Source organism: Cololabis saira, chromosome 18, assembly GCF_033807715.1.
Source record: "Cololabis saira isolate AMF1-May2022 chromosome 18, fColSai1.1, whole genome shotgun sequence".
Lineage (NCBI taxonomy): Eukaryota > Metazoa > Chordata > Actinopteri > Beloniformes > Belonidae > Cololabis > Cololabis saira.
The window spans coordinates 25,913,111-25,940,217 of record NC_084604.1 but is presented as its reverse complement, the minus strand read 5'-3'; the positions used below and the strand labels follow the sequence as shown (position 1 = coordinate 25,940,217).

At 41.3% G+C, this 27,107-nt stretch overlaps 1 protein-coding gene across 1 annotated transcript in view; it reads left to right on the top strand.

Moving 5' to 3' along the window:
* The first annotated feature begins 7,714 nt into the window (after positions 1-7,714).
* LOC133464679 (steroid hormone receptor ERR2-like) overlaps positions 7,715-27,107 on the top strand; it is a 45,950-nt gene continuing 26,557 nt past the window's right edge. Inside the window, exons 1-3 of the mRNA XM_061746801.1 lie at positions 7,715-8,182; positions 15,815-16,230; positions 20,686-20,802. Coding sequence (XP_061602785.1) covers positions 8,133-8,182; positions 15,815-16,230; positions 20,686-20,802 — 583 coding nt within the window. The 5' untranslated portion in view covers positions 7,715-8,132. The remainder of the gene's footprint in view (positions 8,183-15,814; positions 16,231-20,685; positions 20,803-27,107) is intronic.

Below are 27,107 nucleotides of genomic sequence, written 5' to 3'. Positions count from 1 at the left end.
AATGGGCAATGCAAAGTACTTCATGACTGTATTTGCATATAAATGAACCTGCCGAGCATGCGCAGCGCCTGCCTGCAGCCTGTTTCTGCTGTGCGTCAGGATGAATGAGACGTGTCGAGCCAAGCAATCCTGCCACAAAATTTCACGGAGACTGAGATCGAGATGTTGTGGATGAGGTGGAGGCCAGGAAAACGACATTATTTGGTGGTCACAGTAGTGGCACTAATCACTAACAAAAATAAAGCGAGTGAGTGGCAGCAGGTCGTTGCTGCGCTGTAAACGCCGTGAGTGCCACGGACAGATGGTGCAGAAAAAAAAGAAGTGGTGTGATTTGAAGGTGGAGGCCAAGAGGTACGGAGCCCCTAAAGGGACACGGATTTTTTTTATATATCTGATGAATTTTACGTGCGCACGTGAAACCTTTAAGGCTGATTTATGGTTCCGCGTTACACCAACGCAGAGCCTCCAGCGTAGGTGCGCGTCGCAGTGTACCCTACGGCAGTGGCTCCCAACCTTTTTTCCTTGGAGCCCCCCCTACCTGTTTCTAACACCAGCGGGGATGGCTCAACTTGTGGTGAGGATTCTCCACATGCAAAAGGAGAAATATTTTATTTGAATGTTAAATCGAGTATTATTCAGCAAAAGGTTGCCACAGGAGGCACATTCATTTTTTTTTATTTGTGATAATAAATAAATCACGTGTTTTCATGGAGAAAAAAGTGTTTCTTATTCACGCCTATACTTGTTCTGCAGTTGTCATACCCCGGTGTTACAAATATTATGGAAGACAATACAGTAAGCAGGCTATTAATTAATGACATCAATAACCATTTACCCGATTTTTGTTATCTGTGACTGTGATTGTGGGAAAGTATGACTATTGTGGAATCCATGAGCGCATTTAAACATGAATCATTAACACAAAACTGGACGCTAAACAGAACGTGACACGGAATGAGAATATCATTTTTGTCATTGTGTGTACGTTGTCATTTGGAGTAAATTAAACATGAGCATTTAGTCCTTTTTGACATTTACTCGTGAATAAGAGATCTGTGGGTAATATATGTCGACGAGGGGGTGCTTTTCACGGCAGGGGTGCTGAATACGGCACAACACTTTTGGTAATGTTTAAATTTCTTTGCTGTAGTTCATGAATGTGTTTATTTGCCTCTTCCACTAATATTTCTAACTCCACCGCGTCAAATTTCATTTTGCGCTTGCGATCCTGCTTTCCATCCAGACTCTCCATGGCGCAAACAGACACGCAACACCTCATTTAAATACTGCGGTTTGCACCTGTTATCAATTGCGCGAGCATTCTTAATTGATCACCCGCAAACCACACGCAAACAGCACGTGCAAACTTTTTCAGTGCACACGCAATTTAGTACTCTTTATTTAGGATCTTAGTAAATCGGGCCGTCTGTTATTAACATCTCAATAGAATATCACCTCAACCAGCATAATGTGACATTATGCTGGGGAGCAAGTCTTGGACTTGCTCTTTCTCTGCCTTCATTGCACCAAAGTTTGGCTGTTGAGTCTCCTCTAGTATGGTGAGTTTATCATTTTTTATGTTTTATGAATTCATACTTAATTCGTGATGATTAGAGACTTAATAATGTATCCATGTCCCTCTCAGGTTGATCACTAGACATGTGAGAGCCTGAGGAGTTGTTCCCCCTCTGTCCATTTTCGAGGATTTGCTCTCTTAATGCCTCCACTTGACCACTTTTTGGCTTTTGAGACTTCTTTGATTTGTTGAGTATGTCATGTGTCTTATAATGTTATATGAATTCATACTTGATTTGTGATGATGAGAGATTTAATCTGTCCCCTTTTGAAGACCTGCTTTCTCTCCTCCATCATTCACTGGGCCACTTTTGGGTTCCTCAGCTTATTTCATGTGGTGAGAGGAATGCTGTATGTGTATGTTTAAAGGTTTATGTGAAGAAACATAATATATGTGTGATAAAATGACAATTGGTAATTCATAAATGTCTCTTTATATTCTCTACTACCATCATTTCCTGTCAAACCGGTTTTCCTGACCTGCTAGAAGTTCTACCATGGCGCTTGAGTCATCATATCTGAGACCTTTGTCTCACAAAATCACAAAGTCAAGACTTTGTGATTTTATTATGCAGCTTGTTTTAGTCTCAGATTGAAACAAAAGGTTTTATCTTGATTATTTCCTGGTTGAAGATTTTCATATAGATGATTTTAATTTCAAACATCTGCATATCTTTTAAGTTTAATGAGCAGTTATGCAGGTAGGCTTTAGGGCTCTTTTGAGACATTTAAGTCATCCTTCATGACAGATAAATTTGTTCACTAGGTGTCACAATGTCACAAAAAGGCTACTTGGCTACATATACTTGTCAGTACACAGATACTGAGTACAAGTTCTGTTTGCTGTTTCTTGCAGGTCACGAATTTGGTGAGGAGTGGAGCTGGCTGGCTGCGGACGAGGAAGTGGGGCAATACATACTTGTGCAAATACACATATATGACAATGCATATCTATTCAGACCTGTAATTCATGTCCTTTTCACATAGCTATACTGTAGATAATCATTTTTTTTCAATTCTCTACTATTTATGGTTTCAAAATGAATGAGTCACCGTTAATACAAATGAGTTCCAGCTCTAATACTGCTGCTGTCTGTAATATCTTTCTATTTAGATTATTTGTCAGGATATTTTGTTATTATTGTCCCTATTTGTCCTTATCTCCCTGTCTCTGTCTCTTTGTCTCTCTCGCTCTCTCTCCCCCTCCACCAAACCAGTAGAGGTAGCGCCCACGCCGAGTCTGGTTTTAACTAAGGGTTCTTCCCGTTAGTCTCGTCCCCCCACTAGTCATGACATAACCTCTGTTGTGATTTGACACTAATTAATAAAGATTGATTGATTGATTGCTATAGCTGTCAATTTTAGACCTTGAGTTCATAACTATGTGCTTTATTTGTTCACTGCTATCAAGAAATATGACTTTCCTTTGTAGTATACATGAGAGAAGACGCCGCGAGATTTGTGGAGTTCTATGTGGTGTAGTGGGCTGGTCTGGACAGAAAATGCCAGGGCTGATTTTTTGTCCCAGTCCACCCCTAATAATGTCCTCTTGTTCATTTGAATGTACAAATGGAAGCTGAATTGTGCAATGATGTATGTCCCCTCTAGTGGGACAAAGTGGTATTGTAAAGCTTAACGGTCCATCACTACTCATCAGAAAAGCACTTTCAGTTGCTCTTTCATCAACACAGTGGGACTATGAGTTTAACATCAAGTCAAAACAGTTGTTTTATATATATGCTTGAATCAATTTAGTGGATTTTTAAACATTTTAAAGTGAAATTGTTAGGTATAGTAGCTTTAAATATGTTGAAACTGGGTAACTCTGCTCTGATCTGGTTCTAAAGAGGTAACCTAAAAACATAATTTCGTTTAAACTCTCTTACATGTTCTGCCTGTTGCTCGGCGATATCAGCCACTGTTGAACGTGATTGAATCTGATGTGATGCCATAGATATTTCACACCATGGTGCAGCGTCGCAGAAAACACACGGCCACTCACAACGCCACAGGTCCCTTCCATCGCCGTGTGAGTCCACCTCACTCAATCAAGGTATCGCAGCCCAGCCGCAAGGCTCAGATTAACACCAGCACTCTTGTACTTTTATCTTAACTCTCCTCGGTTAAATGAGAAATTAAGAGGCAAGAGATAGAGGCTAATAGCATTTATTAACCCAGCACGAGCTTGCAGCGTTCCTCCAGCAGCCCTCCCCAGTCCTGGTGGCTCTGCCAGTGTAGCCGGGAGAGGGGAGTGGAGCACAACAAAACCCAACAAATGCACCCCACTGATTAATGGAGCCCTGTGGCGATAGCAATTATCCCTCACCACACTCCTCCAGCACACGGGCCAAACAAGTGTGTGGCAGCGAGAGGAAAATGTCAAAATGATGGGTCTGTGGCCCTTTCTGTTTAGTGAGCTTCAAACAACACGGGTTGGTTGATTTGGTCATCTGTGAAGGAGGAGTTGAAATTTTTACATTCACTTTCATCATTTTCTTTTTTCTGAACAACAATTACATCAATATGAAATGAATGAATGCACTTAAATGTAACACAATACGTTATAATAGCTTTATAATGCCAAATAATAAACAAGTAAAGCAACCATGTTTAATTCTATAATTGCTCTTTTAAAAAAAAAAAACCCATCCCAGTTGAAATTCATGTTTTAGAAAATGACTTTTGGGTTCAATTCTTCCCTCAAACAACCTATTATTTCCATTTCATTGATTTTTTTATTAGTGTCAGTAATGTGATTAAAGCTGCTGTTGATTAAAGGTTATGCGATGAGTTCATTGAAACCATTCTGGCAGCTATTTGAGTTCTTTTTGCTTGAAGTGAAATGTCAGTCAAATAAATCATTTCCATCATAAATTACATTTTTAGATGTTACCTGACACTTTGAACACTTTATTCATGAGCTGGATGTTCTACCAGTGGATATATTGAAGAGAAGAAGATGAGATTTAGTTAAAATCTGTTATTTTTCTGTAAAAGTTACTGCACTGGTCCAAAGTTGAATCCCCCGGACACGTTCACGAGGGTCACAAAAAAGATAGGTTTTGCTTATTAAGGATGAATTCAATTGAAAACAACAGTGGGTCTCTCAGACCATCAAAATATGTAATTATTATTCATTGACACAAAAGTGTTGGCTCTTTTTTGCACTTTCAGCAGCTTGTTGCTGTCAGTTAAATCTCAGTGTTTCTGACCCAGTTCATATTTGTCTTAGATTTCATATGTGCATTGTATACTTTTATTACCAAACTGAACACCAATCCATTTGTATGGATGTTTTCTAAATGAATCCAACATTCCAGTCAATGGATGTCTCTGGAAATACTAGAGCAAACAGAGTAACCCTATTATGAAAACCTCAGTTGACGGATCACAGACTGCTGCCATCTCCTTTTAAAAACTCTGAAAATCTGTTTTTGCTTAAATACAGATTTAATGATTGGATTACTGTTTCTTCGTTTGGCAAGCGCACGATCGTGGGATTACAGGCTCAATAGATTTACTGTCAGATGTGATGAAACCCCACCTCTTCCCACCCTGTGGAAGTTGGCCTGCTGAAGGAAACTTAAAAAAAATACAATCCAGTAAATGTCTAAATTATTAATCTGGATGAAATCAACCCCAATACATGGCATCCCAATAAAAAATGTGTTTGAAAACCAAAAAGATCATTTTATCTGTAAAAAAGTAGATTTCAATAGAGAATATTAAGGAGGAAATGAGCAGACATGTTTTTTTTAATTACTTTTTTTTAATCTGACATGCCACTAGAACTTAATTATTTTTGGCTTTTCTCGCTGTCTCATTAAAAACATAAACACATCTCCACTATTGATTATGTCTGGATGTCTTAATCAGATCAGTTGGAATATCCTGCTTTTTTACCCCCCCTTCTGCAGGAAAGTACATTAAATGCCAAAACATTGATCAAAACTGTAATTGAGAACGCAAAGCTCCGTCGTTTTAAGCAATCATTGGTCTCGTGATTCTGATATGGAGCGACATGAAAAGAAAATACTCAAATTTACCACTGTTTTTTTTTTTTTTTTGTTAGAGAGACCGAAGGGAAACAGAGTCTGTCCCGAGGCTTCTGGCGACACGGCCACGCGCAGTGATCAATACGAGCGTGTGATGGGTTTTGCATCGATCAGGAAAATGTGGGTTGATGAAGTGGGCTGACTGGGGAGGGGAGGGGAGGATAGGGGGGTGTTTGGGTTTCCTCTGAGCTGGAGTTGCGCTCCAACCTCCCTGCTGATGGAGGTTGTGATCCCTCCCTGGTAGATCCCAGATCCCCCCGTGAACTGAGACTGGGAAGCAGCTGTGGCTTTAGAGGGCCGTGCGGAGAGAGAGCTATATCCGGGGAGAGGATCTAAACTAGAGGACGTTTAGCTCCGTAAGCTGCACTGAACCCTCCAAAGCCCCGTAAACACTAGAGTAAACCAGCCTCAGTGATAGTATCTATCTATCTATCTATCTATCTATCTATCTATCTATCTATCTATCTATCTATCTATCTATCTATCTATCTATCTATCTATCTATCTATCTATCTATCTATCTATCTATCTATCTACTTAAACTTAAACTTTATTTATTTATATAGCACCAAATCATACAATATAAATGCAACACATGGTGCTTTACATGCAGAATAAAATAACAATAAAAAACACAATTAAAAACATTCCATACGACCCCACCCCCCACCCCCCACACACACACTCACTCACACTCATATACATGTGCACACACTCACACGCCCACACACACACACACACACACACACACACACACACACACACACACAGAGTAAGTGGACTGGTGACATGGCTTAGCACTAACGATCCAGGTGAGGAAAACACTACCTATGGGTGGCCGTCCCCACCGAGAGGCTCCACCGACCATGACCACAAGGAGCATCGCCACAGAGACCCCCCCAACCCGGACAGACCGGGGCAGACCCCACACAGAAGGTGGAGTCCCACCCCCAGCTACCCAGGCCTGAGGGACCCCCATGACGACACCCCCATGGGCGGAGCAGGCACACCTCCCAGTGTGGACGACCCCCCTGAGGAAACACTGGAGCTAAAAACTAAAAGATTAAAAGAAAGTAAGAAATGCCTAAAAGTGTAAAATTTTAGAGAAATCTATATAAAACTTAAGATGATAATAATAAATAACATAATAAAATAAAAAGTCACTAAAATGGATTCAAGTTTTAAAGATAATAAAAGAGCTAAAGAAGTAGACACAATACATAGCTAAAAAGACTAGGTAAATGAGATCAGATAAAAGCCAAACTAAAAAGGTGTGTCTTGAGCCTCCTTTTAAATATATCAACGTTCTCTGCGGCCCTGAGGTTCTCTGGCAGGCTGTTCCATAAAGAGGGGCCATAATGGCTGAATGCAGCCTCACCGTGGGTTTTGGTCCCGGTTCGGGGAATGGTTAAAAGGCCGGTGCCAGAGGACCTCAGGGTCCGCGAGGGTTGATACGATAAAAGCAGATCAGATAAATAAGATGGCCCAAGACCGTTAAGACACTTAAAAACCAGTAAAAGAACCTTAAAATCGATCCTGAAGCGGACGGGGAGCCAATGCAGCGATTTTAAAACAGGTGTAATGTGCTCCCGCCCTCTGGTCCTCATCAGCACGCGAGCTGTCTATCTATCTATCTATATTTATATCTATCTATATTTATATCTATCTATCTATCTATCTATCTATCTATCTATCTATCTATCTATCTATCTATCTATCTATCTATCTATCTATCTATCTATCTATCTATCTATCTATCTATCATATTTCTATCTATCTATCTATCTATCTATCTATCTATCTATCTATCTATCTATCTATCTATCTATCTATCTATCTATCTATCTATCTATCTATCTATCTATCTATCTATCTATCTATCTATCTTGGTCTCTTGTGAATGGACACCAGCTAGCTGGCCCTTAGCCTGTCTCAGCTCAGTAATCCTCCACGCTGATTGGCTGCTGCTAGGACCGCCCCCTTCCCCGCCCACCAATCGGGGCAGCGCCACACTCTCTAAGCCCCGCCCATCTCAATTTAAAGCGTCCTCTAGTCTTCAATGGAGACTCAGTCCTCCAGCTGACTTATTCGGCCAGAGCGTCTCTCCCCGCTGCTGCTCTTCATCCACCTGTCTCTCTTTCTCCGTCTTATTTAAAAAAATGTATTTATTTATTCAGTGTTTGCATCGTCTTCATCACACCTGTTCTCCACACCTTTATCCTTGTCTCTTCTAATTTCTTTTTCTTTAATCTGTGCTCCTGAGCGCGCAGCACCTGTGCAGACTGGAGTTTGTTGGGCCGAGCGAGGAGGGCTTTTTCTTTCTCATGTGCATGAGTTAAAGAGAGGGAAGGAGGAGAGACGCCACCCAGGAACAGTTGACCATCGTTTCTTGAAGATATGTGGAGATTTAGGAACTGATCTCCTGAAAAGCTTTTTTTTTCTCCAGCTGTTTTCCTTTTCTGCTTTTAAACTGAAACACCTGGAATGATTTAACGCGGACTGATGGATGTTTCCGAACTGTGCATCCCTGACCCTCTCTGCTACCACAACCAGTAGGTGCTTCTCCTCAGATACATTTCCTTCTCCGTGGTGTTTTATTGTCTCCACTAAGTTTCTGTTTCTTTTGAAAAGATTTTCCACACATTAAGGAGTTTCCTGCATGCTGTGTTGTGTGCGGGACAGCTGGGCTCTGTGGTGCCAGCACAGCTGCAGCAGAAATACCTGCAGGTCCAGGGTGGACAGTTGCCCCTGATTCAGAGCTCAACTCCTGCTCATCTCTTTAATACTATTTTATAGAAATACAACATAAATCTAACTTTACAGCTGCTCAGTTTGTGTGAGTGTTGAAAAGAAGAAAGTGCTTTTAAGAAGGCCAAAAACTGTCTGCTTTTTTATTTTATTAAGTCATCCCTAAAAAAAAAAAAAAGAAAGAAAGAAATTGAAAAAGTACAAAAAAAAAAAAAGTAAATTATTATTCATTTTACATTAATTTCCAAATTGTAAGGATCAGACATTTTTATTATACATTTACTGACATGTAATCTGACAGGCAGCTCCAGCCTTTGCTGCTGTTAAACTCCTTGTAGGCTCGGCCAGCCGCTCTTCATACAACCAAATATGAGTGAGAAGGGAAACCGTTTCCGTGGGATCCTCTTAATGTTAAGCTCTAGATGGGATTGGGAAGTTTTAACCTGCTAAGCACTTTTTACAGTGCTGCGATTGAGCTTCCGTGACAGTCTAGCAGAAAAGAAGCACTTCCTGTAATGCTTAACAAGTGTGATCAAAAGTGGCACAGTTTTTTTTACTCTAACTGCATCAGAGCTGCCAAGCCAAACTAATCTGACTGCATTCAGAAGCAAAAACCCTTCATGAGAATGAAATGAAATGAAAACATAAATAAACAAAATATTGGTCTTTCCAGAAGAGTCAGATTTTTATCAGATGTTTCTTTGACTTGTCTTGAAAAAGGTGCAGGAAGAAAAAAACAGTCATTTATTTTTATAGTCTTAAGGTTATAGCATCAAAACTTGCCTTAAAATACTTTAAAATAGAGTTTTGCTAAAAACAAAAGCTGTACCGTGTAAAGACATGCATGCTCACATTTAAGTTAATATATTATATTAGTTATAGAAAATAAAAGACTGAGAAGTGTTTCACAAAGTATAACCTTAAAAACAGCTTTCAGTTTTAATATCGATCAGATCTTGAGCAACTGTTTGTTATCACAGATTCTGTTTGTTATCACAGATTCTGCAGATGCCAGTACAGTTAGAAGAAAAAAAGACACCCAAAACCTGAAGTTTGTTTTTTTTTTTTCTTTTCCATCCAACTAAAAGTTTACTTTTTAGTTCTTGTTGGGATCATTTTAACTCCAATTTACACGGCAAAGAAGCACCAGTCCGCCGACACGCCGCTGCTAACCTACCTTGGCCCGGGGTCAGGTCTCGCTGTGAAAACTCTGTGCGTCTGTAGAAGTGCACACGCGTACAGACAGTAACTGCTTACACTCGTACCGCACACTTTCATGTACTTTTTATGGCAAATTTAAGACGATGTTGATCAAGAAACACACACCTCCATATGTTAGTTTTCCTTGATGATGCTTTTAATCAAATGGTGTCATTAGAAACATGTTGCTGTTTCTTAAAGTTCACTGCAATAAATTTCATGAGGTGTTTATCTAAGATTAAAAATGTTTGCAGGATAAGCATGAAGTCAAGAATAAAAACCGGACCAGATGTCATTCAACTCGGCAGCTTCAGATTCTCCACACTTTATAAATCAGTCCAAATAATATGTTCTTTTGCGTGCTTGCTTTTAGATAGTTTCTTGAGTCTTCTCTTTCAGAAACGCATAAAACAATCGTTTTCTTTTTATGTAAATATTTAAGAAGTCGCTACTAATTAATAAGAAGTTAATATGCCCACTTCAGTCTGATAAAATCCCACGTATATTTAATTTATTTCCTCGTCCCACCTGCTCTTCCCATAGGTGCCCTTCACAAGCAAACAAACAGGAACGCATAAGCGGTCACATTTATGCTCCCGCACACACACATACACACACACACACACACACACACACACACACACACATGTGCATACACATACAGATTAGAGCAAAGAATCACGCACTGACCTGGGATCTAATTTTAGTGGTGTCATACATGGGAACACCTGACTGTGTCTGTTAAGAGAAACACATCTTCTTATCTTATAATGCATCTGTATTTCATTTCACCAGTTAGGCACATGGCCATAAAGCTTGTAATGTATATGACTCCTTTTTTTTTCTTTTTTGAATAATAGTCAGTCAGGAATAACTGAGGATTTAAATAATAATAAAAAATGCTGTGATTCAGTCACTTATTTTATAGGGTCAGTGAGCAGCACATAAGAATATAGACGTCAGATTGGTGTAATAGGAACAATTAAAGTAGATTTTAAATAAAATGCGATAAATAAATCATTTTCTGGGGTAATTTTTTTTTTTTTTTTTTTTTGGACAGTGAATGTAGCGGGGGTGCATACCGTTTTTGTTCTATAGATGACCAATTTTGACCAGTTGAAGAGCCACAAGGAGTTCATTAATGAGCGGAGCGAGTGGAGAAAGTGGCTGGTGAAGGGCTGCAACGTGTCCAGATTATGGACCCAAAAAATAAATAACTCTGACTTCATTTAAGCGTTAAGTTGCTTTGAAGTTTAGAGAAAATTTCCAACGGTTCCACACCTTGAAACTTGTATTTTTCTCATGACTGTCATGTTTATTAATGGCTGCTCCATATGAGGATGCAGCCAAGCTCTGCTGGTTCAGTGTGACGGCATGAGAGGAGAAATAACTTCATTACATGTCACGACCCTGCTTGATATAGATATATCCTTTAGGCAGCCTGTCAAGGACTCTGAATTCATGAGGATGTAGATGAACCCCTCTTTTTGCAGCTCCTGCTCTCTTAAAAAAAACAAAATGTTACTCTTGTGCTGAGCACTGAGTGGAAGCAGCAAAAAGGGACTTCTGAGAAGGAGTTTGTTGTATTGATCAAATGAAATTAGCACACACACGTGGAGAAGAAGCAGCCCATCTTATGGTGGTCAGGCAGCATGCTTAATTCAGAGGCCTCGTCGCTGCTCCGCGAGGTCTCTCATTGTGAACTTAATTCCTCTTCACCACGTTAATTTGCATTGTGTCAATTGAGCGGAGTGCTTACTGTATCAGCTTCGGTCTCACTTGAAATGCAGCCCATGACCTAATACCATTAGGCAAATGCAAAGTTGTGTCATTTACACATTTGGGGGGGAATAAAAAGAAAATCGCGAGGAGGGGAAAGGAGTGTGTGTTTGTGTGTATGTGGGAGTTAGGGGAGGCAATTTGTGCCAAACAAGACTGGCTTGTGATTATCGGTGGATGTTATTACTGTGGAGAAGCAGACGTTTGAAGGTTATGTTTCTGGGCAGTAATTGAAATGCAAAATAACATTAGGATCGATGACCATCTCTGTTTATTTATGAAATCAATATCGTAACTGTCCCTCGTGAGTCCTCCTCTGATTCCCAATGACGGCTTAAGTCTCTGCTCGTTTATTCTTTCTCCCCCCTGCAACCTTCTTCTTCTGTCTCTTTTTAAAAGGCAGTTAGGGGTGTGTTTGACTTTGCGGAGAAAGCAATTTCCTGGAGGTGGTGGATGTGTATGTAGATGGGCTTTGATACTCCAGGTAAGGAGACATCATCCATGTGGGAAATCTATGCAGTCTCCTGCTCGTGGCAGTGACATTGAGGAGGCCATATGCTGGAAGTTCTGTGTGTGTGTGTGTGTGTGTGTGGTTGTGTGTGTGTGTGTGTGTGTGTGTGTGTGTGTGTGTGTGTGTGTGTGTGTGTGTGTGTGTGTGTGTGTGTGTGTGTGTGTGTGTGTGTGTGTGTGTGTGTGTGTGTGTGTGTGTGTGTGTGTGAGGAAGGGAGAGTTTCAGGTAGCGAGACAAGTAAAAACAAAGTCTATGTATCGGTATGTACATGCTGGTAGTCGGTGAAGATCAGCCTGAATCACAATATAAATCAGCAAAAACATATTTTTCTACCTTCACAAACAAATCTTTAACATTAAAAATACTCGTGTGCATCAAATTACCTTGTTCAGCAGCAACGCTCTGCGTAAGCGGGCTTTGCATGAATAAAGTAAATAAATAAATCTGCTGGAGTCCTTCAATTCAACCACTAAACATTAACTTTAACTTAAATAAAACTGAAGTAGCTGGCGAATCTATCAACGATAAACTTTTTTTTAAAGAAAGTTTTTTATTTATTTATTTTTTGTCATTTTACATGTAACGATAAAATAAATCCCATCAAATACGAACATTTGTTTTTTCTTAATTTTAGTAAATTAACATATAAAGCCGTGTTTGACTATTTTCAGTGTTAACAGACTTTAAAAGAGCTTCTATTTAACTATTTAATCAAAAATAATATTTCTATATTTCTATAAACATATTTGTTTTCCCAGAAAGAAAACTGTGACATGTAGAGGGAAGGATTATCATGAAATCCCAGTATCCCTGAAGTATCTCAGTAAATAAACAACAAAAGAAGAAAAAGCTAATTAAAATAAAAATTTGCATGGTTTCAATTTCTTTCCTAACTCTGTTAACATTGAGTGAAATTTGTGTATTTTTATATTCAATAAACACAATTTCAGATGTACTTTAAAAATGTTGAAGCATTTGCAAACGACTAAAGCTGCAAAAACTGGTGCCGAAACCAGAATAGTTAAGTTTTAAGATTTTAAATCAAGAGTCTCTTTCCGTCATCAAGCATATTATACTTTAGTATAAAAACAAACAAAAAAAACTGCAGTGTTTGCGATCCATTTGCATTTGAATTTAAGAATGCACGTATTTTTGATGACCTTTACTTGTGCCGGTGCCGTTTCTCCCGCCTGTTGTTGTTCCTACTTAACACTTGGATGACACGCGCCACCCCGTTTTCCCTCTTGCATGACCATTCATTTCCCAGGCAGTGCGGCCGCCGACTAACAGTGTAATCTATGTGTCAGGCAGGAAGGGATACTCCGTTTAAAGCTGATAGAGTTTGCCCCAAACAAGGACAGCCTATCATAGAAAGATTAATGAACTAATTTCATGCATGGCTCCTTGGCTCTGTCCTTCCATGCTTCCATGTGTGCTCAGCAGCGTGATTTACGCTGCGCTGCTTGCTACAAGCTCAACCCAAAGCTGAGGAATAATATTTTCCTTCGGTGGGAAAATACATAATAAAATAAGGAGAATTGTTTAGAGTAGGCTATGCAGGTTTTTTTTTTCATTTTATTTATTTTTTTAGTTTTGGCGTCATTTTTGGTTTATACAGGCGATCTGCAGCGCTCCCAGTATTAGGAAGAGTGCCAAAATACTTGCATGCACATGCAAACATTTGAAGTTTTTTCCTTTTTTCTTGTGTCCATCACACATCGGCTCCCGAAGCACACACACAAAAGAAAGCGCTCGTCACAGATTTGAACATGCACCGCGTTCCTGTCGTACTGATCGCCTGGGACGGCTCTGCGGTGTCAACACAGAGTTTCTGTGTCGTTCCTGCGTCGTGGCCGACAGACTGAGACCTGTGTCTGCTGCTCCGAGGCGTCCACCGTGGGACCATCTCGCAGCAGCAGAACAGAGAAGGCAGGTGACCTTCACGTCTGCCTGACGAGTCCTGCTTGTCTGCTCTGCTTGTGCCACTTTTCTGCGCAGTGGAGCAAACGCCATCCCGTTTAATGTTACTGTAGGCGCTCTGCGTTTTGAGCGTGCACGTGTTTTGGCCAAAGCAAAAAGGACGGGTCGACGAGAGTCGGGGCCGGGCTTGGAGAACGCCGTGCCTCTTTACAATAAGAGGAGGAGAAATCTAAATCATGAAACCATTAAGCTATTTCTGTCTGCACGAGTTGGTGGTTTTGTGCCATTATTTCATTTGGACAGATTTGAGAGGATCCATTAGAAATTTCCATTAAGCCTAACAAAAAAACATCTCCCCAGCGTTGCTGTGTGCTAAGTGTGGAATGAACTACTTTTTACATATGCCACGATGTGCTATTCCTTAGGGAATCCCCCTATCTGGCTGCGATGATGTATTAACTGTTACCACACCGCAGTCTCCACTTCCCTCAGACGGAGGAAAATACACCTTCCACATAACTGTTGGAGCATGTTGATTTCTAAGAAGATTAAACGTGAGTCCTGTGAATCTTTAATAATCCGCAACAGTCTCGCAGTGAAGACTAACATAATGTTGTATCTCTCCATCTTGCACTATGTTAACAGTCTTGAGTGATTAAAAATGCATAAGTCTGGGACTCTAAAGAGGAGGGTGTATTTTTTCATGCCTCATCTTGAACAGGAAGGAAGCAGGGGATCAATAGATCTGATCTGTGCTCAGGGCTAGAGAGGCAACCTCCTGCTCCCTCTTTCCACCCACCACCCATTATAGTTAAAAAGGCAGTTTCATGTCATCCGGACCTTTTGACTTGCAGGCATTATTAAAAATGGAAGGAGGCAAAAGAGAGAGAAGAGTCTAAGCAGCATTAGCCTGCTGTTAGTTTCAGACATTCTTGACATTGTTCTCCGCCGCTCTCATCCAGTATCTAACGCTCATAGGGCTGAAGTTGTGAAACATCAACACCATCTGTGACAGACAGAGCCAGCGGTTCTAACAGAGACCCATGCCTCATTTCATGCTTCGTTTAAGAGAATATCCTTCTATGTTCTGAGAGAAGAGCAACATGGACAGGCTTTACTGGCTCAAAGACAAATTACTGTCCAGCAGTGGCTGTGGCAGCCGTTGTTATGCCCAACACATGGACACGTCCAACTTGCACGGAGCTGAACACAAGTATGCCCCTTAATCTGAAACTCACTGCTGCAATAAAAACATGTTCTATGTAGAAATATGTGATGAAGAAGATCTAAAATACAAGAGAGTCCTCCAAGAATGAGTGCATTTGTGCGTGTCTGTACAGAAATGCAACGCTTTTCATAAATTCTGCCTCCCCGGGTCAGGACTTCTCCGGGAGCCAGCTGTAACCCGGCACCGTCCACTGGCAAAATAACCGGGACTATTGATTGGGTCATGTCTTACCCATGATCCTCCATATGCTGAGTGTAACACCTCTCTCTGGCCATTAACAGCCTTCTGAAGTTTCATTCATTCATTTATTTACTTCTGGCAAACGACCAATGGTGGGAATTGTTTGAAAGATGTATGGAGCATCTGTTGACATGGTCGTTCACTGCCATTTTGCCTGAGAGGAATAAGCTCTTGCCGTATATCACTCGGCATTCCAGCACATTAATGGTTGCGTCTGTAACATAATCTATCAAACTCACACGAAATGGCTTATGAATTTCTCACAGGATGATGTGGCAATGATGGCTGAAAGCGGCACGCATCGCATCAGCGGGGATGATACGCCTGCTGATGCACATTTAGCGGAACAAGCAACAAGGAAAACAGTTTTTTTGTTTTTCTTTTTACGTAGACTGTATTAACTAAACAGAGTTTAGCAGCTTATTTGAGTTTTACGCAGTTTTCATGAAGGATGCTTCTTCCTAGTTTCTGAGGATGGGCGTCAATGTGAAAACGACCAAATCTCTGTTGCTGTACTCTGACCTGAACGCAACTCTGCTCCTGTGTGTGTTCCTGCAGGTTGCTAACCAGAATGCCCTCTGATGACCGACACTTATCCTCCAGCTGTGGTTCCTACGTGAAAACCGAGCCTTCCAGTCCCTCCTCCTCGCTCATAGACACCGGCAGCCACCACAGTCCCAGCGGGAACTCGGACGCCAGCGGCGGCTACGTCAACGGCAGCAGTGGACGCTCGCACGGCCTGGACTCCCCACCGATGTTCAACCCGGGCATGCTCGGGGGCGGCAGCTCCTGCTTACGGCGCTACGAGGAGTGCTCCGGCAGCATGGTGGACGATTCGCCAATCAAGTGCGAGTACATGCTCAATGCCATTCCCAAGAGGTTGTGCCTGGTGTGTGGTGATATCGCCTCGGGGTACCACTACGGGGTGGCCTCCTGCGAGGCCTGCAAAGCCTTTTTCAAAAGGACGATACAAGGTATTTTCACATTTACTTTGAACTCTCAAAGGCTTGCCTTAGATGATCTCTAAAGTCTGTAAAACCTTAGTTGTTTTCCGGATTGAGAGCATTTTCATGCGAGACCACAGACACACCCGTCTAAAAGTACTTCCATACAAGTAAATCTAACCCCTATTGAAGTATATCTCCGGAATATTATCAAAGCGCCGCAGATGAGCACCTAAGAATGCAAAGCGTGCTCCACACTTTTGATGTGAAGCGTCAGGGAGTATGCAGCACTCCGCTGCTCCGGATGGTTTAAGATGCAACTAATTTTAGCTACATTACATAAGGGTGGTCAGTTACAGGATTCCCCACCAAGGAATCACGCCCCTGTCAACAGATTAGCAGATAAATCTGAAGGGTCATGATCCCTTTATGGAAGAGTGCAGGGGTACAAATGTTAGACCTTTTTTTTCTTCCTTTTACTCGTCACAAATCTTTACTTTCTCTGCAAACTCCTTCGGCGGCCCAGGCTGCATCTTGATGCCATGGGTATCTCACCAAAAGAGCGCAGAAAATCCCTTCTTGTGAGCTGCTATCAGCAAGATAGAGCCTTTTAAAAGAAGAAAAGGAAAAGTTTGAGAACCACTGACTTAGAAAAAAAAGACTTAAAGTAATAACAGTAAAAAACAAACTATTGCCCCTGGTATCAGAAGTATAATGAAATGCGAATGTGTAAGAAAAGAAAAAAGTAGTATTTCAAAAGCTGAATAAAAAAATCAAAGATGCTTTGTTGCTTTCCACCATTGAAAGTTTGCTAGAGACAACTTGTGTTGTAATAGACAATATATAAATAAAATTTAATTTAATTTTTTTTTTTAATCGGGGGGGAAAAAAAGCTAAATGAGTCAGTTGTCATGTTGTATCCAACCCTCTGTGTTCACATACGGCGCAGTCAGTAAATCTGCTCTACACTGCGGCTGTTAATGCCTTCGCCCTTGAATAACAGATCTTGGATCGACTGGTAAACAATCCTAGGAGCAGATCTTTAACTTTTATTTGCAGCATTTCTGCCTTGTTACTTGGAGTCGGGCTGTACGTTCGCAAGGCAGCAAAAAATCATCCTGATCATTCCTCTTTTAAATGTGGTAGGTGATTGAAAAGATGCTGATGCTGTACTTCACTCATCAAAATGAAGCTTTTCACCAGTTTTACTAATCTCTTCATCCGTTACTACTGCACAGCTGCTGTTAACCACCGCAGTCTGAAATTGGTCCTAAGTTGACAATTATGAAACTTCTCCTTGAGTGCTTTGAAACGCTAAACTCTTGACATACGGATGGATTGCCAGGACATGTTGACGTGATATTTTCACCCTCTTGGTGTGCTTTAAACGTAATTTTATCCACGTTAACGTCGGCATATTACCAACTATAGGTTGCACAAACACTCACACACCGCATCTAAACCCAGGAGGAATCCCGTGTGGGATAACGGCTGTTTTATGCGCCTTAAGCAGAAAAATGTCCCGCTGTTTGTTTCAGATTTTGAAGGGAAGTCTGTGAAAATATGACTCATTAAATAATAGAGACAAAGGCGATGTCTTCACTAACAACCTGTAAGTGACAAGACCGTATTATGAGAGCTCCTGGATGGATCTGTATTCACATCCTCGTTAAATCATAAAAAGTCAACTTTTTTTTTCTGGAACTTTATAATACCATGGAACATGTTTAAAATTGTTTTAGTGTTTAAAACTGACTTCAAGACCCCCAAAAACTGTTTTAGCCTCATTATTCTAACCGTGTATTGCAGTTTTATCAGTCCGGGTAAAAGGTGAGCCCGAGTAAAGACTGTAAATAAAGCTCATTTGTGACTCTCCGCTGTCTTGCCCGGATCCGTCCTCTTCTTCTTCTTCCCCTTCCTCTCACTCTCCTTCGAGGAGGACAGGCCTGTAATGAGCTTAATCTGTCCGTCATTCGTCCTGAGCCACGGGAGTTTCAGTCAATAGCAATCAGTGTTTGGTGACTGTAATTAAGAGCAAAGCATTTCATTGGGAGAAAGTCAAGACAGGAGGCCGGGGAGGTGTAGATCTGTTCCTTGGCCCTCGGCCCCTGCAGCCGACACCCAAGGGGAAGGAGATTGGGGGGAGGAGGGGGCAATTTGAAGCTAAGGCACGTGTTGTTGGGGTAATATCAGAGGAAGGGGACAGAGAGAGGGATGGCGAGGAGTCCTCTAAATAAAGGCCGGGGGACAGGGGACGAGGGACGTGGTCATTCTCAGAGAGCAGAAGCTGCTTTAATGGAATGGTAATCAGGAAGGGGGGTCCCGGCCTCGGGAAAGTAGGAGGACAAGGAGAGGTCCGGCTTGAGTGGAGATGAGCGTGTGGATAATAGCATGGCATAATAATATATCAAAATTTAGAGGGAAAATAAGAGAGGTTAAGGAAGGATATTCAAGTGGTTGAAATGTCCTTTAAGGGATAAAGGTGGACACAAGACCTGATTAACTAAGAGGGTATACCGACAGGGAGCTTTTAGAGGTAATTTTAGTCTAGAGAGGACCCCCCAGTCCAGCCGCCCACCCACGCCACGCGCACTCAGGTTATCGCATTTGATGGATTATAATTACTGCATCTATGGAGGAAATTTTAACCTTGTCTGTGTCTGTTTGTGATGTCCCATTTATAAATAAATCAAGTGTGTTTACACACACCCAGGAATCAGAAACCGTTCTCTTTCTACCCTTGAAATCGTCAACATGCTAAATACATCCTGGCGATAAATAAATGACCAAAAATATTTGCTGAAAAATTGGTGAAGAGCTTAATGGAAAAAATAAATCTGCTTATTTATTTTTTTGGTTGGGAACGTACACATATTGATTAATTTCGTGTTATACGTGTAAAAAAAAAGCACTGTGTTGAAATTAAAGTGTGTGCCGTCTTATGCGAGGCAGACTGATGTGGTTTTATTCCAGTGCTGCCGTCCACGCAGGATGGTTTAAAGCCTTAAAATCTGCAAAAATACAACTGTTTGTACCCAATAAGTATATATAATTTATCTCTGTTAGCTTAAGTTGGTCTATTCTCCAGATCATTTACTTTTATGGAAAAAAAGAGAAAATGCCTCCGCAGTTTCAATGTTCACTGGTGATCAAAAATATTGCCCAACAGGAGTCACTCCGACAAATCCAGTTGTGATACATAAACTCAATTCCTTTGCTATAAATAATAAACTGATAAAGTAATTTATAGTAAATTTCTGTCTAGTACGAAACAGTCACGATGTGAAAGTTCTATATTATAAAATAATAAGTGGGATTGTATTACATGCTGTACAGAGTTGGTGCTACACTGTAAACCTGGTACAAAGCATGCAGCTCTACTAATGAGTGCTGCAGAGCACTTTATTCTCCTTTGCACACTGCCTCTCAGTTTAACGCACTTCTACTCCCCTGAATCCCGCCGCAGTCTCTGCCAACATCCTGGCATGGTGCCCTGGGCCCCTAACTGTGCCTGTGACCCCGCTGGCACCGTCCATGCCAAGGATCCTGACAAATGTTGGCACCTTCTCCTTGACCAACAGGGGGTTGTGTGTGTGAGAGGGAGTGTGTGCTCGGGGCTGGGGGCTGTCTGTTGCAGATCTGCAGCATACAACACCTGGTTTGCTGTTTTTAGGTACCATTAATACATCTCTGGGCTTACGGGACCTTGCTTAAACATTCAATCATGGGACATGGATGCTTTGGAGGAAGGATTTGTCATTGGACTCCTGTGGGTTTGTGTGAGTTTTTGAGGTGAGGGCATTATAGTGCCAACAAAGAAAGTAAAAAGTTGACCGGAATTTGGTTAGAAAGATGGATAGCTGTTACATGGAAGCGGATTCAATAAGTCTGCATTTCTGGCTGTTTTCGGATCTTAGTGATTAAATTGCATACAAAATATTTCCATAGTGAGCCAACAACTGTCAAGACAGACTTGAATAATACATGGAGCTTTGCCACATGATATGGCAGCCTGAGATCAGGCAGTCAAACAGCAGCAGAGCTCAGCTGTGCTTCATGTGCTGCTAAGGAAGGGCAAGCTTTCCCATCATCCTTTGGGTGGAGAAGGATGGGCTGGAAAGGATTGCGGTTAGCATCACGGAGAGGACCCTCTGCATTAATGAAGCTAATTTATCTGTAAATCAGAGGAGTAGTGAAACTCCAGGGCAGGGAGGTGGGTTTCTTTTACATGTGCCATCAAAACGCCACTAAACCTTCCTTCCTCTCCTCCAGGGGTGTCCCACTGGGTCACCTTGGGACAGCTCTGTGTCTGTGTGTGTGTATGCACGTGCAAGTATTACGGCTTTTATTGTCTTTCAGCGGTTGCTGTTTATGACAATTTGATCTCCTTTCTGCGGTGTAATTTCAAAACAAATTATCCCTAATTGCTGATGCATATCTTTCAGGTACACAGAATAATGAACCCGTGTTTCTAATCTTCCACAGGGAATATTGAGTACAGCTGTCCGGCCACCAACGAGTGTGAAATCACCAAGAGGAGACGGAAGTCCTGCCAGGCGTGCCGCTTCATGAAATGTCTCAAAGTTGGCATGTTGAAAGAAGGTAAGGATGGACTTGTATTTATTTTGTAATTTCCTTTTTTTCTACATATTCATTTGTTTGAATCTGTCTTAAAAAAAAAAAAAAGGTCAGTCACTAACTTGATAAACAGAGCTGTGACCGACGAGCCTGACGGAAAGGAAAAAGTGACAAAGTTTATCTGAATGTTGCTTTGCTGGTTTTTCTTTCAGCTGCACCGTATTCTACAATTTATCTGGCTTTCAGGAATTTTTGAATAATCCACTTTGGATGTATTGAAACATTTAGCATTTCTAATTCACAGTTTATAACTGGATTTATTTTTCTGAGGTCATACACTCCCAAAAACGTTTTTAAAAAGTAAAAAAATACGCCTTGTTTCGATAAAATTGAAAATAATTTTAGACTTTATAATTAGTTTTAAAGATTTTAGTCTTTTAGTTTTTTTATGCAGCTTATTGGTTTCAATTTATTGGTTTCAATAGCTCAAAATAATAACAACAAAAAAAACTACAAAATTAAAAATGATCTTTGCTTCTAATCATAGAAAGCCCAGAGCTCTTTTCTATGAGGCCAAATCAGATATTTTCTCTTTTAAAACATGTTAGATGTTGTCAGGTTTGTGCGATCAAGGTCAAATTAAGTTTTTTGAAGAGCTGATTATAACAAATGGATAACTAATAAAGGGTTATTGTATATATTTTTAAAACGGGAAAGCTCTTGAACTCGGGGATCATCCTGAACTCCCCGATGAGGAAAAGCTGTTTGCGTTAATGCTGCAGGGTAGATATTGGTCAGATTTTAAAGTCAGCCTCAGGGAGTCACTGGTGACATCACCCAAAAGCATTTTCTTATAGCCCTCGTCTCACCTCACCTCAGACAGGTTGAAAAAAGCTGCTGAGTTGGATGTTCTTACCAAGACTGTCTGAAATGTGTAACAGTACTCTTGAAAAGCGTGCGGGCCGTTCCCCCGAGACACAGTCCGTTCCCCCGGGCTCTGGGTGTTTCTCTCAATCTACCGCTCTCTCAGAGTCTGTCTGCCGCTCCCTCTCTCCCAGGCGAATTGATCCACTAAATGCTTTCCGAACATCCCGTCTTACTTCCTGCACTTGTTGTTTTTCCTCCGGAGGGAGACCTCTGGGAGTACTGGGGGGAAATCTAGCTGATAGATTTGCTTTTTTCTTTCTTTTTTTCTCACATAAATGTTTTATTTTTTTAGGTTTCTATACTTTGATGTGAAGAGACTTTAAACATTTGACATAGAAATGAGACCCCATTTAAGGAATTTCTATGGTTATCAAAAATATGTTTTATATATATATATATATATATATATATATATATATTATACATATACATTTACAAAGTGTTAAATATATTTTGACAGTATTTATAGAAAATAACTTATAGATGGTCCAGTTAACATTTCCTGATATTAAAAAAGCACTTCAAGAATTTCTACATGGGATCCACGTACAGTCATCATTTTTCAAAAATAAAATTGTGCTCTCTCAGCTTTGTCCTGCTCTGACAACCAAATACGTCCCATGTCTGAGGCCAGTAGCAGTGAACGGTGAACGGCAGGCTGCGCTGGTAACACAAGATTACGTGTCATTCTCTGGTCATTACCAGTAATGCCTCTTTGCTGATGTAGCTGTGTTTGTTCATCACAATCCGGGGTTGTCCGTTGTGGTGGGCGCTATTTTTACATGAGCTCACTCTAAGTGTCTTTATCCCAGCCCAAACATCTCAAAAGCTTAAATTATTACCAGACACCCTTTGTGTGTGTGTGTGTGTGTCACCACACAAAAGTTGCTATGATACGTGGGACAAAAAGCGACTGTTCAGAGACGATGGAGTTAAATCCAAATTAAAAAAGTTTGAATCTTGCAGCCTTTTACAAACCTAGAATGAACTTTAACATTACTCTATGTAGCAGCACGACTTCTGACCATTTAGGGGCACGTGATGTGCGTACAAAAAAGCTACTGACAACACTGGACTAACGAGTGGGCATCTTGTGTAATACCACTCTGTCCCACTAGTGGGGTACGTTTGTGTAACTTACGCCAAGGGCTTTCACGTAAACACACTATATTCACGTGATTGGCAGTGGAAAAAACGGATACTAGTAACACATTTCTGTTTAAAAAGCTGTTTTAGACCGTACTTGGTAGTATGTGGAAGTGGGAAATGTCAAACTTTAAAGTGTGGCTGTTGAACTGTACAGTCTGGCATAGTTTATTGCTTTTATACTGCGATTGGTGCCAAGTACGGTCTAAAACAGCTTTTTAAACAGAAATGTGTCACTAGTATCAGTTTTTTCCACTGCCAGTCACGTGAATATGGTGTATATACAGTGTTGAATCATACTTCTACTGATAACTTCTGCAACCTACGTTTCCTGAAGGCTACAGGACTGAGTAACGTCCCCCGCCTTCTCTGTTCTGCTGTCACTCATGATGCCACGCCCTTCTCAGTTGATGCCACGCCCCCCACGCCAGATCGGGGCCAAAAGTCTGAACCTGAAAAAAAAATTTGAAACTGAAAAAAAAGAAGTGAAACTGAAAAAAAAAGACGTGAAACTGAAAAAAAAAGACGTGAAACTGAAAAAAAAGACGTGAAACTGAAGAAAAAAAGATTTGAAACTGAAAAAAAAATTTGAAACTGAAATAAAAAGATTTGAAACTGAAAAAAAATTTTGAAACTGAAATAAAAAGATTTGAAACTGAAAAAAAGATCTGATACTGAAAAAAATAAAATTGAAACTGTAAAAAATAATTTTCAGGTTCAAATTTTATTTTCAAATTAGCAAAACTTTTGGCCTTGATTTGGCTCCATATTTGGCCCCCTTCTGGTCAGAGGTGGTATTGCTTCAGTGATATTCAATGAATACCTCGCTATCTGCTCGCTGCCCCTCTTTCTAAATACATGTTAAAAAGAGAGTGGAAAAAAATAAGAGGAAGATCTCCATACACCGCTCTGCCTGCCCCACAAACCTTAACAAACTCTTCTCCAGCCAATCCCTCATTAGGTGTTTGTGCTTGTGCGTATAAAGGAAATGTTTCATGTTTCATGTTTGTTTTCCCAGGGTGCATTGGAGGGAGAAGTTGGCTTTCTGTGTTGTTTCAAATATCAACAGACATGACATTGTCCAGAAGTTGCTTAACCTGCCTTTAAGCTTGAAATCAGCAGGATAATGGTAGTTTATCCTGGTTTTTGCTATCATATCACCTTATGACTAGTACTCAAAGAGTGTTCAAGGAAAATTAGAGAAAAATAAATAAATACCTATAGTCAAATATAAAAATGGGTGTCCTATACAAGCCAGTGTGGAGCATATGCAGTGTCCAGAGAAGATTTCTGGACAAATGAACAGTCAGCAAACTCCCACAAAGTTCATAGGTTTAGTCAGCTGCATAAACCAATATTTGAGTCATGGAAAAATAAATCCAGCTCCAAACATTTTTTCTACCAAAATGAATAAATCATACTATCACTTCAGTAGCAATCTTAAAGCTGGCAATATAAAAGCAAATGAAAAGATGGCATACAAGTGAGATCAAAAGAAGGATCTAAAATTCTACCTAAAAATAAGTCTGCCCTCAGTTATCATTCGTTATTAGTTACGTACTGTTTGTCATATCATCAATAAGTTGTAAGCTGTGACATATTTCGCACTTGTAACACAATCGAATCCAATAAAACCACCGGAATATTGACGTGATAGTGAACAAATTGATAAGAAACAGTAGCACGAATCGCCTCGATGATCAAAGACACAAAACAAGTATAGGTAGAGAGGAAACGTTTTTTTTAGTCGTTTGCAACTGCGAAAAATAAATATCTGCAAATTCTGCATGCATAAAACAATTTAAAAAAAAAAAAAAATATATATATATATATGTACGCACTAGAGAATACGTAAGGGAGAGGAAACATTAGCTCTTTTGTGTCAGTATGCTGGTGGTACTTCTAATTCACCCTAGTAGGCTCCAAAGAATTACCAAAATGACAATAGATAAATTAATAAAACTAGACCTTCCACAAGCCGATGAGTAACAGGTAATGGGGGCTACGCCGGTGACAGTAGTTACAGTGCAGCAGCAGCGCTTTTGAAATGCTTTGCTGAAGATGCTGTGAGGGATTGATGAGATCAGTTGTTCTAAAAGTATCAAATATTTCTCCGCCTCATGCCGATCGTGCTATCCCAAATCATAAAGTGCCAGCTGCCACGGTTTTTCAGCACCATTAGCAGGCTGGAAAAACCCCTCCTCTCTGCGCCACCTGCCACTTTATCAGCTGACTTCAATACTTTAAGCACTGTTGGCCAGCTTCAGGTGTGCTCGGAGTCCGGTGACAGGTCACACTAACCGGGTATTGTAAAGCAGCTAGCCAGCAGTCAGTTCCACGTACACGTTGTGTTGTGTGTGTGAACAGTTTTGCTACCATAGCAATGGATTTCACTCTCTGCAGTCTTGCATCTCGAAAGAGACCCGTGCAGTGGATTGTAGAGGAGATGAGTCACTCTCGATCCGGTTGTGCTGCTGCGTCACGGCAGAGCACCTGGATGGGTTGGATGACTGTTAGCGGCGGGGGGCAGTTTGAGCAAACTTCTCTCAGTGACCCCTTAAATGTCCAGCTGAAGCTGATAAAAGGTCACAGGTCCAGTGGAAAAACTCCCTCGTAATTACAACTCGCGGAAGGTATGGTGTCAGTAACCATTTCCAGGAGCCAATAGCCTCGGCTAATGGCACTGCTAATACCCCGTAGCATTGCTGTAGGGTGTTAAGTGATGCAAGAATTTTTTCTGGACTGATTTGGTTTTGTCCATTTTTTTTCTGTGTCTGTGTCTTTTTTTCCCCTTTATCTTCTGCTAGAGATGAAAACAAGACTTTTACCATTTGTGCTTTTTAGAGCTAAAACAAAATCCACGTGGGAGTTTGAACCAGCACCACATCATCATGTCAACACATTAACATGTTTTTAAAAAGTGTGTCATTGCAACAGAAGCACACAACCTTGTAGGACTACTGAATATCCAGCGTGAATTAACGATCTGAGCAGAGGACGCCTCGGCCGCCGTTCTTTGGTAACTGGAGCCGGATGTTTTAGTGATAGTTGGGTGTTTTTGTAGAGATTTTCTGACACTGCTGTAATGCGGTGGACGAATACAAGCTGCCAGACTATTTTGGCAACCGACACCGCTGTCTCGCCCTCGCCCGACCACAGATAGGGATCAGCAGTCTTTCCTGAGTGAACGTGGCTACCAGGGTAATGTTACAGCCTTATTTTCCTCCAGCCACATACACAAAAGATTAGTAAAGCCATATCCAATATCACATGCTGTCAGGTCCCTTCCCAATCAATAGGCTTAGATCAGAAACCAATCCATACACTCAGATTACATCTTCAAAATAATGATATGCCCAAAGTCTGTACCACATGGGTGCCTTTATAAATGCAGCTGACGCATAGTTTTGCATTGCTCAAAAACGGAGTGCCCTCCAATCGTTAGTCACTTTATTTTTGTATCGCAAACTTGTGTGTGGGGCCTTGTTTGCTTTTTGTCAGAGAAGCTGGCAGGCTGCAGTTGAGAGTCAGCGCCCACCCAGAGGCTCTGCGCTGGCCTGTCCTCACTGTCTGGCAGGTGATAGATCAGACACGGAGGCTAACACGTGTTCCTCCAAAGTGGGGGCCGTTAGTGGAGCGCTGACCTCTTTACAACCCTCCCGTACATGCGCAACACATATTCTCTCACACAGACACACACATGTCAGATGTATATCATCCTTGACAAGCGGCATGGATCTGGGCCTCAGGATGCATGTTTCCTGTCACCCTTCCTTTTCTGTTGCTTTCTTCTGCAGCATGCAACAGTTTGTGCAAATGAGCGCCAAGACACCAGGGATCCTGGATCCACCCAGCCATCCCCAGTCTCGCAGATGTTTTCGATTACTGGCTCTGTAACGCACAGTAATACCACTTGTGGACATGGCGGGGCTGATTTATGAAAAGTGCACAACATGATAAAGGGCGGGAAGCCAGAGCTCTGGGTTATGTGGGAGAAAAACTCCAGCCTTTTCTCATTGGCTCATCGGGTGTTGGAGCAGGTGGGGCGCCACGCTGAGTTCCCCGATATTTCTTCCTTGGCTGCAGCCCACCCAGTGGAAAAAAAAGACAAAAGATGGCCCCAAGCTTGTACTGTCATTCTTTAGAGCTGGCAGGGTCGGGGCTCGGTGGTAGCGCTGGAAGGGCAACATCCGTGTCCCCAGGACAGGCCGAGCGACTGCTTGGGAGGAGAGGGGGTGCACCGCATCCCTCTGATT